This window comes from Coregonus clupeaformis, unplaced genomic scaffold (genome assembly GCF_020615455.1).
Source record: "Coregonus clupeaformis isolate EN_2021a unplaced genomic scaffold, ASM2061545v1 scaf0032, whole genome shotgun sequence".
Taxonomy (NCBI): domain Eukaryota; kingdom Metazoa; phylum Chordata; class Actinopteri; order Salmoniformes; family Salmonidae; genus Coregonus; species Coregonus clupeaformis.
Window position 1 is genome coordinate 477,800 of NW_025533487.1, and position 12,636 is coordinate 490,435.

The 12,636-nt window shown below is 48.8% G+C and overlaps 1 protein-coding gene across 1 annotated transcript in view; it reads right to left on the minus strand.

Moving 5' to 3' along the window:
• LOC121544566 (angiopoietin-related protein 7) overlaps window positions 1-12,636 on the minus strand; it is a 41,903-nt gene that overhangs the window by 27,894 nt on the left and 1,373 nt on the right. Inside the window, exon 2 of the mRNA XM_041854521.2 lies at window positions 5,571-6,472. Within this exon, the coding sequence (XP_041710455.2) occupies window positions 5,571-6,131 (561 nt within the window). The 5' untranslated portion in view covers window positions 6,132-6,472. The remainder of the gene's footprint in view (window positions 1-5,570; window positions 6,473-12,636) is intronic.

Genomic DNA, 12,636 nt, shown 5'->3' on the forward strand with positions numbered 1-12,636 from the left:
TGCAAATGAGCAAAATAAATAACAATACAGTGGGGGAAAAAAGTATTTAGTCAGCCTCCAATTGTGCAAGTTCTCCCACTTAAAAAGATGAGAGAGGCCTGTAATTTTCATCATAGGTACACGTCAACTATGACAGACAAATTGAGAAAAAAATTCCAGAAAATCACATTGTAGGATTTTTAATGAATTTATTTGCAAATTATGGTGGAAAATAAGTATTTGGTCACCTACAAACAAGCAAGATTTCTGGCTCTCACAGACCTGTAACTTCTTCTTTAAGAGGCTCCTCTGTCCTCCACTCATTACCTGTATTAATGGCACCTGTTTGAACTTGTTATCAGTATAAAAGACACCTGTCCACAACCTCAAACAGTCACACTCCAAACTCCACTATGGCCAAGACCAAAGAGCTGTCAAAGGACACCAGAAACACAATTGTAGACCTGCACCAGGCTGGGAAGACTGAATCTGCAATAGGTAAGCAGCTTGGTTTGAAGAAATCAACTGTGGGAGCAATTATTAGGAAATGGAAGACATACAAGACCACTGATAATCTCCCTCGATCTGGGGCTCCACGCAAGATCTCACCCCGTGGGGTCAAAATGATCACAAGAACGGTGAGCAAAAATCCCAGAACCACACAGGGGGACCTAGTGAATGACCTGCAGAGAGCTGGGACCAAAGTAACAAAGCCTACCATCAGTAACACACTACGCCGCCAGGGGACTCAAATCCTGCAGTGCCAGACGTGTCCCCCTGCTTAAGCCAGTACATGTCCAGGCCCGTCTGAAGTTTGCTAGAGTGCATTTGGATGATCCAGAAGAGGATTGGGAGAATGTCATATGGTCAGATGAAACCAAAATAGAACTTTTTGGTAAAAACTCAACTCGGTCGTGTTTGGAGGACAAAGAATGCTGAGTTGCATCCAAAGAACACCATACCTACTGTGAAGCATGGGGGTGGTAACATCATGCTTTGGAGCTGCTTTTTCTGCAAAGGGACCAGGACGACTGATCCGTGTAAAGGAAAGAAATGAATGGGGCCATGTATCGTGAGATTTTGAGTGAAAACCTCCTTCCATCAGCAAGGGCATTGAAGATGAAACGTGGCTGGGTCTTTCAGCATGACAATGATCCCAAACACACCGCCCGGGCAACGAAGGAGTGGCTTCGTAAGAAGCATTTCAAGGTCATGGAGTGGCCTAGCCAGTCTCCAGATCTCAACCCCATAGAAAATCTTTGGAGGGAGTTGAAAGTCCGTGTTGCCCAGCGACAGCCCCAAAACATCACTGCTCTAGAGGAGATCTGCATGGAGGAATGGGCCAAAATACCAGCAACAGTGTGTGAAAACCTTGTGAAGACTTACAGAAAACGTTTGACTTGTGTCATTGCCAACAAAGGGCATATAACAAATTATTGAGAAACTTTTGTTATTGACCAAATACTTATTTTCCACCATAATTTGCAAATAAATTCATTAGAAATCCTACAACGTGATTTTCTGGAATTTTTTTTCTCCTTTTGTCTGTCATAGTTGATGTGTACCTATGATGAAAATTACAGGCCTCTCTCATCTTTTTAAGTGGGAGAACTTGCACAATTGGTGGCTGACTAAATACTTTTTCCCCCACTGTATAGGGATGAGGTAGTTGGGAGGGCTAATTTCAGATGGGCTGTGTACAGGTGCAGTGATCGGTAAGTTGCTCTGACAACTGATGCTTAAAGTTAGTGAGGGAGATAAGAGTCTCCAGCTTCAGAGATTTTTGCAATTCGTTCCAGTCATTGGCAGCAGAGAACTGGAAGGAATGGCGGCCAAAGGAGGTGTTGGCTTTGGGGATGACCAGTGAGATATACCTGCTGGAGCGCAGACTACGGGTGGGTGTTGCTATGGTGACCAATGAGCTAAGATAAGGCAGGGATTTGCCTAGCAGTGATTTATAGATGGCCTGGAGCCAGTGGGTTTGACGACGTACATGTAGTGAGGACCAGCCAACAAGAGCGTACAGGTCACAGTGGTGGGTAGTGTATGGGGCTTTGGAGACAAAACGGATGGCACTGTGATAGACTACATCCAATTTGCTGAGTAGAGTGTTGGAGGCTATTTTGTAAATGACATTGCCGAAGTCAAGGATTGGTAGGATAGTCAGTTTTACGAGGGCATGTTTGGCAGCATGAGTGAAGGAGGCTTTGTTGCGAAATAGGAAGCCGACACCTAGGTATTTGTAGTTGTCCACATACTCTAGGTCAGACCCGTCAAGAGTAGTGATTCTAGTCGGGTGGGCGGGTGCCAGCAGCGTTCGATTGAAGAGCATGCATTTAGTTTTACTAGTGTTTAAGAGCAGTTGGAGGCTACTGAAGGAGTGTTGTATGGCATTGAAGCTCGTTTGGAGGTTTGTTAACACAGTGTCCAATGAAGGGCCAGATGTATACAAAATGGTGTCATCTGCGTAGAGGTGGATCTGAGAGTCACCAGCAGCAAGAGCAACATCATTGATATACACGGAGAAAAGAGTCAGCCCAAGAATTGAACCCTGTGGCACCCCCATAGAGACTGCCATAGGTCTAGACAACAGGCCCTCCAATTTGACACATTGAACTCTATCTGAGAAGTAGTTGGTGAACCAGGCGAGGCAGTCATTTGAGAAACCAAGGCTATTTAATCTGCCAATAAGAATGCGGTGGTTGACAGAGTCGAAAGCCTTGGCCAGGTCGATGAAGACGGCTGCACAGTACTGTCTATTATCGATCGCGGTTATAATATCGTTTAGGACCTTGAGCGTGGCTGAAGTGCACCCATGACCAGCTCGGAAACCGGATTGCATAGCGGAGAAGGTACGGTGGGATTCGAAATGGTCGGTGATCAGTTTGTTAACTTGGCTTTCAAATACTTTCAAAAGGCAGGGCAGGATGGATATAGGTCTGTAACAGTTTGTATCTAGAGTGTCACCCCCTTTGAAGAGGGGGATGACCGCGGCAGCTTTCCAATCTCTGGGGATCTCAGACGTTACGAAAGAGAGGTTGAACAGGCTAGTAATAGGGGTTGCGACAATTTCGGCGGCTAGTTTTAGAAAGAAAGGGTCCAGATTGTTTAGCCCAGCTGATTTGTAGGGGTCCAGATTTTGCAGCTCTTTCAGAACATCAGCTGTCTGAATTTGTGTGAGCATGGGGGGGGGGCATGGGCAAGTTGCAGCGGAGGGTGCAGAGCTGGTGGCCGGGTTAGTGGTAGCCAGGTGGAACGCATGGCCAGCCGTAGCAAAATGCTTGTTGAAATTCTCGATTATTGAAGATTTATCGGTGGTGATAGTGTTTCCTAGCCTCAGTGCAGTGGGCAGCTGGGAGGAAGTGCTCTTATTCTCCATGGACTTTACAGTGTCCCAAAACTTTTTGGAGTTAGTGCTACAGGATGCAAATTTCTGTTTGAAAAAGTTAGCCTTTGCTTTCCTGACTGCTTGTGTATATTTGTTCCTAACGTCCCTGAAAAGTTGCATATCGCGGGGGCTATTTGATGCTGCTGCTGATGTAGCCTGTACTTCCTGCTGCTGCTGTATGTAACCTGTACTTCCTTCTGCTGTAGCCTGTACTTCCTGCTGCTGATGTAGCCTGTACTTCCTGCTGCTGCTGTATGTAACCTGTACTTCCTTCTGCTGTAGCCTGTACTTCCTGCTGCTGATGTTGCCTGTACTTCCTGCTGCTGCTGTAGCCTGTACTTCCTGCTGCTGATGTAACCTGTACTTCCTGCTGCTGATGTAACCTGTACTTCCTGCTGCTGATGTAGCCTGTACTTCCTGCTGCTGATGTAGCCTGTACTTCCTGCTGCTGCTGTAGCCTGTACTTCCTGCTGCTGCTGTAGCCTGTACTTCCTGCTGTACTGTATGTTGCCTGTACTTCCTGCTGCTGATGTAGCCTGTACTTCCTTCTGCTGCTGTAGCCTGTACTTCCTGCTGTACTGTATGTTGCCTGTACTTCCTGCTGCTGATGTAGCCTGTACTTCCTGCTGCTGCTGTAGCCTGTAATTCCTGCTGCTGATGTAGCCTGTACTTCCTGCTGTACTGTATGTTGCCTGTACTTCCTGCTGCTGATGTAGCCTGTACTTCCTGCTGTACTGTATGTTGCCTGTACTTCCTGCTGCTGATGTAGCCTGTACTTCCTGCTGCTGCTGTAGCCTGTACTTCCTGCTGTACTGTATGTTGCCTGTACTTCCTGCTGCTGATGTAGCCTGTACTTCCTGCTGCTGCTGTAGCCTGTACTTCCTGCTGTACTGTATGTTGCCTGTACTTCCTGCTGCTGATGTAGCCTGTACTTCCTGCTGCTGCTGTAGCCTGTACTTCCTGCTGCTGATGTAACCTGTACTTCCTGCTGCTGCTGTAGCCTGTACTTCCTTCTGCTGATGTAGCCTGTACTTCCTGCTGTACTGTATGTAGCCTGTATTTACTGTAAGCACCAAACCCAGTCGCCAAAGATAGCCAGGGGGAGTATGGAGGAGCGGAACCCCAGGGAGGGGCACTCTGACAGGGGTAGAGAGGCATGTGGAGCTGGGGCAGGATGCTGCCTAATCCTTTTAGCATTCAGGGTTAAGGAGGACTTATCACCTGGAGAAATAGAGAGAGAGGGAGAGAGCAGGATGGTTAGGGAAGTGGGGGATGGGGAGAAAGAAAGGTAAGGTGGGTCGGGGGACGGGGGAGGAACAGTGAGGGAAGGACAGTGAGGTAGGGACAGTGAGGTAGGGACAGTGGGGTAGGGACAGTGAGGTAGGGACAGGGGGGTAGGGACAGTGAGGTAGGGACAGGGGGGTAGGGACAGTAAGGTAGGGACAGTGAGGTAGGGACAGGGGGGTAGGGAAAGTGAGGTAGGGACAGTGAAGTAGGGAGAGTGAGGTAGGGACAGTGGGGTAGAGACAGTGAGGTAGGGACAGTGAGGTAGGGACAGTGAGGTAGGGACAGTGAGGTAGGGACAGTGAGGTAGGGACAGGGGGGTAGGGACAGTGAGGTAGGGACAGTGAGGTAGGGACAGTGAGGTAGGGACAGTGAGGTAGGGACAGTGGGGTAGGGACAGTGAGGTAGGGACAGTGAGGTAGGGACAGTGAGGTAGGGACAGTGGGGTAGGGACAGTGAGGTAGGGACAGTGAGGTAGGGACAGTGAGTTAGGGACAGTGAGGTAGGGACAGTGAGATAGGGACAGTGAGGTAGGGACAGTGAGGTAGGGACAGTGAGGTAGGGACAGTGAGGTAGGGACAGTGAGGTAGGGACAGTGAGTTAGGGCGAGAAGGTACAAACGACTGTGGAGAGGCTGAAGGTTTGGTTCTTGTGTTTTTCCTCAATACATGTACTTTCTGCTAGCTTGCAGGAGTACCATGAACAAATACAAAACATTGACCAACTTGTGGATCCAGAACTGCATTCACTCCAGACCTATGCAGTCCTAGAACTGACTCAACTGTAGTTCTAGAACTCTGACTCCCCTGTAGTTCTAGAACTCTGACTCCCCTGTAGTTCTAGAACTGACTCACCAGTGGTTCTAGAACTCAGACTTACAGTTCCAGGACCCAGTCTTCTAGTTCTATCTGTGACTGACCTGTAGCTCCAGGACCTTGATGCGGTGCCTGTGACTGCGGAGTTCCTCCTGTAACTGGGAGATGGTCTCCTGGAGGTCCTGCAGCTGCTGCTTCCTCTCCTGGTTCTCCTGCAGCCAGTAGGACACCTCGTCAGTGCAGCGGAACATGTCTGGGCAGCGTTGGTGTTGGAGCTGGGGCAGCGTGGCTGTGACTCGACACTGACCGTTAGGCAACATCTCGTTACTGTACTCCCCACACTGCATCAGACCGCTGCTGATACGATGGCTGTCTGGGTGTTCGTGTGCGTCCGGGTGGGAATCTGGGTGTGAGTTTGGGTGTGAGTCCGGATGTTGATCATGTGTGTCTGTCTGTGTGTCCCTGTGGGAATCTGTCTGTGTGTCAGGGGGGAAGTCTTTTGGAGGCGTGTCCATACCTGAGTCTGATTGGGTGTCTCTGTGTCCATCTGCGTTGGTGTCTTCAACTCTATCTTGGTGTGTATCTGTGTATGTGTAGTCTCCAGTCACCAGTGCAGCGGTCCATAGGGCCAGTAAGGCAACAGGTAGCAGGCGAGGTAGTCTCATCCTGACCTTCCAAACCAGGTCCAGGAAGACCCCTCTCAGACCAGGTCCAGGAAGACCCCTCTCAGACCAGGTCCAGCATGGCGGCTACACCCAAACTTGGCTCCAAATTCGACCAACTTAGACCAAGTCTTCTCTCAGGCCAGGTCCCGTTGCACCCAGAGCCATCCAGGCTAGCTGTGGTTCCATGCAGTCCAGCTGTGTTTGGCTCTTATTCCATCCAGACAGAGAGACCAGCAGGGAGACAGACTTCTTAGAGTGCAGTGGGACAGAGAAAGGAACATGAACAGCCTCCTTTCACCGGACACCCTCCTCTCCTCATGACAGCATCCTCACTGGCCTCACTGAGGATACACACACACACACACACACAGTTAAACACACATTCTGACTGAGGATACACACACACACACAGTTAAACACACATTTGACTAAGGATACACACACAAACTGCAGAGAACAACAGATATTCATTTAAATTGAGAAGAAAATGAAACCAGCCTCTCCTGTCCACAGCCCATCCTTCCCACTCTCCTGTCCACAGCGCCTCCTCCCCTCTCTCCTGTCCACAGCCCATCCTCCCCTCTCTCCTGTCCACAGCCCATCCTCCCCTCCCTCTCTCCTGTCCACAGCCCATCCTCCCCTCTCTCCTGTCCACAGCCCATCCTCCCCTCTCTCCTGTCCACAGCCCATCCTCCCCCTCTCTCCTGTCCACAGCCCATCCTCCCCTCTCTCCTGTCCACAGCCCATCCTCCCCTCTCTCCTGTCCACAGCCCATCCTCCCCTCTCTCCTGTCCACAGCCCATCCTCCCTCTCTCCTGTCCACAGCCCATCCTCCACTCTCTCCTGTCCACAGCCCATCCTCCCCTCTCTCCTGTCCACAGCCCATCCTCCCCTCTCTCCTGTCCACAGCCCATCCTCCCTCTCTCTCCTGTCCACAGCCCATCCTCCCTCTCTCCTGTCCACAGCCCATCCTCCCTCTCTCCTGTGCACAGCCCATCCTCCCCTCTCTCCTGTCCACAGCCCATCCTCCTCTCTCTCCTGTCCACAGCCCATCCTCCCCTCTCTCCTGTCCACAGCCCATCCTCCCCCTCTCTCCTGTCCACAGCCCATCCTCCCCTCTCTCCTGTCCACAGCCCATCCTCCTCTCTCTCCTGTCCACAGCCCATCCTCCCTCTCTCCTGTCCACAGCTCATCCTCCCCTCTCTCCTGTCCACAGCTCATCCTCCCCTCTCTCCTGTCCACAGCCCATTCTCCCCTCTCTCCTGTCCACAGCCCATCCTCCTCTCTCTCCTGTCCACAGCCCATCCTCCCCTCTCTCCTGTCCACAGCCCATCCTCCCCTCTCTCCTGTCCACAGCTCATCCTCCCCTCTCTCCTGTCCACAGCCCATCCCTCCCTCTCTCCTGTCCACAGCCCATCCTCCCTCTCCTGTCCACAGCCCATCCTCCCCTCTCTCCTGTCCACAGCCCATCCTCCCTCTCTCCTGTCCACAGCCCATCCTCCTCTCTCTCCTGTCCACAGCCCATTCTCCTCTCTCTCCTGTCCACAGCCCATTCTCCCTCTCTCCTGTCCACAGCCCATCCTCCCCTCTCTCCTGTCCACAGCCCATCCTCCCTCTCTCCTGTCCACAGCCCATCCTCCCCTCTCTCCTGTCCACAGCCCATCCTCCCTCTCTCCTGTCCACAGCCCATTCTCCCCCTCTCTCCTGTAACCTATTTGTCTCTGCCTGGCTGTCTCTGTCTGATGGATGGATGTTGTACGTACTGTACAGTTGAAGTCGGAAGTTTACGTACACTTAGGTTGGAGTCATTAAAACTCATTTTTCAACCATTCCACAAATGTCTTGTTAACAAACTATAGTTTTGGCAAGTCGGTTAGGACATCTACTTTGTGCATGACACAAGTCATTTTTCCAACAATTGTTTACAGACAGATTATTTCACTTATAATTCACTGTATCAGAATTCCAGTGGGTCAGAAGTTTACATACACTAAGTTGACTGCCTTTAAACAGCTTGGAAAATTCCAGAAAATGATGGCATAGTGTTGGAAGCTTCTGATAGGCTAATTGACATAATTTGAGGCAATTGGAGGTGTACCTGTGGATGTATTTCAAGGCCTACCATCGAACTCAGTGCCTCTGCTTGACATCATGGGAAAATCCAAAGAAATCAGCCAAGACCTCAGAAAAAAAATTGTAGACCTCCACAAGTCTTGTTCATCCATGGGAGCAATTTCCAAACGCCTGAAGGTACCACGTTCATCTGTACAAACAATAGTATGCAAGTATAAACATCATGGGACCACGCAGCCATCATACCGTTCAGGAAGGAGACGCGTTCTGTCTCCTAGAGATGAACGTACTTTGGTGCGAAAAGTGCAAATCAATCCCAGAACAACAGCAAATGACCTTGTGAAGATGCTGGAGGAAACAGGTACAAAAGTATCTATATCCACAGTAAAACAAGTCCTATATCGACATAACCTGAAAGGCCGCTCAGCAAGGAAGAAGCCACTGCTCCAAAACCGCCATAAAAAAGCCAGACTACGGTTTGCAACTGCACATGGGGACATAGATCGTACTTTTTGGAGAAATGTCCTCTGGTCTGATAAAACAAAAATATAACTGTTTGGCCATAATGACCATCGTTATGTTTGGAGGAAAAAGGGGGGTGCTTGCAAGCCGAAGAACACCATCCCAACCGTGAAGCATGGGGGTGGCAGCATCATGCTGTGGGGGTGCTTTGCTGTAGGAGGGACTGGTGCACTTCACAAAATAGATGGCATCATGAGGAAGGAAAATTATGTGGATATATTGAAGCAACATCTCAAGACATCAGTCTGGAAGTTAAGCTTGCTCGCAAATAGGTCTTCCAAATGGACAATGATCCCAAGCGAACTTCCAAAGTTGTGGCAAAATGGCTTAAGGACAACAAAGTCAAGGTATTGGAGTGGCCATCACAAAGCCCTGACATCAATCCTATAGAACATTTGTGGGCAAAACTGAAAAAGCTTGTGTGAGCAAGGAGGCCTACAAACCTGACTCAGTTACACCAGCTCTGTCAGGAGGACTGGGCCAAAATTCACCCAACTTATTGTGGGAAGCTTGTGGAAAGCTACCCGAAACATTTGACCCAAGGTAAACAATTTAAAGGAAATGCTACCAAATACTAATTGAGTGTATGTAAACTTCTGACCCACTGTGAATGTGATGAAAGAAATAAAAGCTGAAATAAATCATTCTCTCTACTATTATTCTGACATTTCACATTCTTAAAATAAAGTGGTGATCCTAACTGACCTAAGACAGGGAATTCTTACTAGGATTAAATGTCAGGAATTGTGAAAAACTAATTTTAAATATATTTGGCTAAGGTGTATGTAAACTTCCGACTTCAACTATATGTACAGCGCAATTGGAAAGCATTCAGACCCCTTCCTTTTTTCCACATTTTGTTACGTTACAGCCCTATTCTAAAATGGATTAAATTGTTTTTTTTCCCTCATCAATCTACACACAATACCCCATAATGACAAAGCAAAAACAGGTTTTTAGAAATGTTTGCAAATGTATTACGAATAAAAAACTGAAATCACATTTACATAAGTATTCAGAACCTTTACTCAGTAATTTGTTGAAGCACCTTTGGCAGCAATTACAGCCTTGAGTCTTCTTGGGTATGACGCTACAAGCTTGGCACACCTGTATTTGAGGAGTTTCTCAAATTCTTCCCTGCAGATCCTCTCAAGCTCTGTCAGGTTGGATGGGGAGTGTCACTGCACAGCTATTTTCAGGTCTCTCCAGAGATGTTCGATTGGGTAAAAGTCCAGACTCTGGCTGGGCAACTCAAGGACATTCAGAGGCTTGTCCCGAAGCCACTCCTGCTTTGTCTTGGCTGTGTGCTTAGGGTCGTTGTCCTGTTGGAAGGTGAACCTTCGCCCCAGTCTAAGGTCCTGAGCGCTCTGGAGCAGGTTTTCATCAAGGATCTCTCTGTACTCATCTTTCCCTCGATCCTGACTAGTCTCCCAGTCCCTGCCGCTGAAAAACATCCCCACAGCATGATGCTGCCACCACCATGCTTCACCGTAGGGATGGTGCCAGGTTTCCTCCAGACGTGACACTTGGCATTCAGGCCAAAGAGTTCAATCTTGGTTTCATCAGACCAGAGAATCTTGTTTCTCATGGTCTGAGAGTCTTTTAGGTGCCTTTTGGCAAGCTCCAAGCGGGCTGTCATGTGCCTTTTACTGAGGAGTGGCGTCCGTCTGGCCAATCTACCATAAAGGCCTGATTGGTGGAGTGCTGCAGAGATGGTTGTCCTTCTGGAAGGTTCCCCCATCTCCACAGAGGAACTCTGGAGCTCTGTCAGAGTGACCATCGGGTTCTTGGTCACCTCCCTGACCATGGCCCTTCTCCCCCGATTGCTCAGTTTGGCCTGGCGGCCAGCTCTAGGTAGAGTCTTGGTGGTTCCAAACTTCTTCCATTTAAGAATGATGGAGGCCACTGTGTTCTTGGAGACCTTCAACGCTGCAGAAATGTTTTGGGACCCTTCCCTAGATTTGTGCTTCGACACAATCCTGTCTCTGAGCTCTACGGACAATTCCGTCGACCTCATGGCTTGGTTTTTCTCTGACATGCACTGTCAACTGTGGGACCTTATATAGACAGGTGTGTGCCTTTCCAAATCATGTCCAATCAATTGAATTTACCACAGGTGGACTCCAATCTAGTTGTAGAAACATCTCAAGGATGATCAATGGAAACAGGATGCACCTGAGCTCAATTTCGAGTCTCATAGCAAATGGTCTGAATATTTATTTAAATAAGGGTTTTGGGTTTTTTATTCAAATTACTAAAAACCTGTTTTCTCTTTGTCATTATGGGGTATTGTGTGTAGATTGATGAGGCTGTAATGTATCAAAATGTGGAAAATGTATGTGCCATTAAACCCCTACAACTCATCCAGAACGCTGCAGCCCGTCTGGTGTTCAACCTTCCCAAGTTCTCTCACGTCACCCCGCTCCTCCGCACACTCCACTGGCTTCCAGTTGAAGCTCGCATCTGCTACAAGACGATGGTGCTTGCCTACGGAGCTGTGAGGGGAACGACACCTCAGTACCTTCAGGCTCTGATCAGTCCCTACACCCAAACGAGGGCATTGCGTTCATCCACCTCTGGCCTGCTGGCTCCCCTACCTCTGCTGAAGCACAGTTCCCGCTCAGCCCAGTCAAAACTGTTCGCTGCTCTGGCACCCCAATGGTGGAACAAGCTTCCTCACGACGCCAGGACAGCGGAGTCACTCACCACCTTCCGGAGACATTTGAAACCCCACCTCTTTAAGGAACACCTGGGATAGGATAAAGTAATCATTCTAACCCCCCCCTTACCCCACCCCCCAAAAAAATAAATAATTGTAAAGTGGTTATCCCACTGGCTATAAGGTGAATGCACCAATTTGTAAGTCGCTCTGGATAAGAGCGTCTGCTAAATTACGTAAATGTAAATGTAATGTAAATGTCTGAATACATTCCGAATGCACTGTCACCGGAAGCTTCCTCTCTGAGAAGGGAATCCCATTATGGACTCACCACAAGGCAGATCAGCAGGTTACGACCCCATAGCCTATATACAACTACTTACTGGGCCAACCCCTTATTCAGCATTACTCTCTCTCTCTTTCCCTGTCTTCTCCTCTCTCTCTCTCTCTCTCTCTCTCCTATTTCTATGTCTTCTCTCTCTCTCTCTCTCTCTCTCTCTCTCCTCTTTCTCTCTCTCTCTCCTCTTTCTCTCTGTCTGTCTTTCTCTGTCTTCTCCCCACCCTCTCTCTCTCTCTCTCTCTCCTCTTTCTCTCTCTCTCTTTCTCTCTGTCTGTCTTTCTCTGTCTTCTCCCCACCCTCTCTCTCTCTCTCTCTCTTTCTCATTCTCTTTTCTCCATCTCTACCCCTCTTTCCGTTTCCTCTCCTCTCCGTTCATTCTTTCTCTCCCTCTGTATCCCATTGGTATTCCTTCACTGTTTCTACAGATCATGTGACCTCACTAGACCTGGTATAATGCGGTCAGACCACAGCAATCCTAATCGCTCCTACGACCTCTCTAGACCTTTCAGAGACCATAATTGGTGGTTAAGATGAGCTCCTGACTAAGGTTTAATGGCCTACTCTCCACTCGACCACTTAATGTATATATGTAGAACCCCTAGATAGGCTGTCATATATATACACTGTATAGACAACAGTATGTGGACACCCCTTGAAATCAGTGGATTCGGCTATTTCAGCACCCAGCCATGCGGTCTCCATAGACAAACATTGGCAGTAGAATGGCCTTTCTGAAGAGCTCAGTGACTTTCAACGTGACACCGTAATTGGATGCCACCTTTCCAACTGTAAAGTTTGGTGGATGAGGAATAATGGTCTGGGGCTGTTTTTCATGGTTCGGGCTAGGCCCCTTAGTTCCAGTGAAGGGAACTCTTAATGCTACAGCAATGACATTCTAAACGATTCTGCGC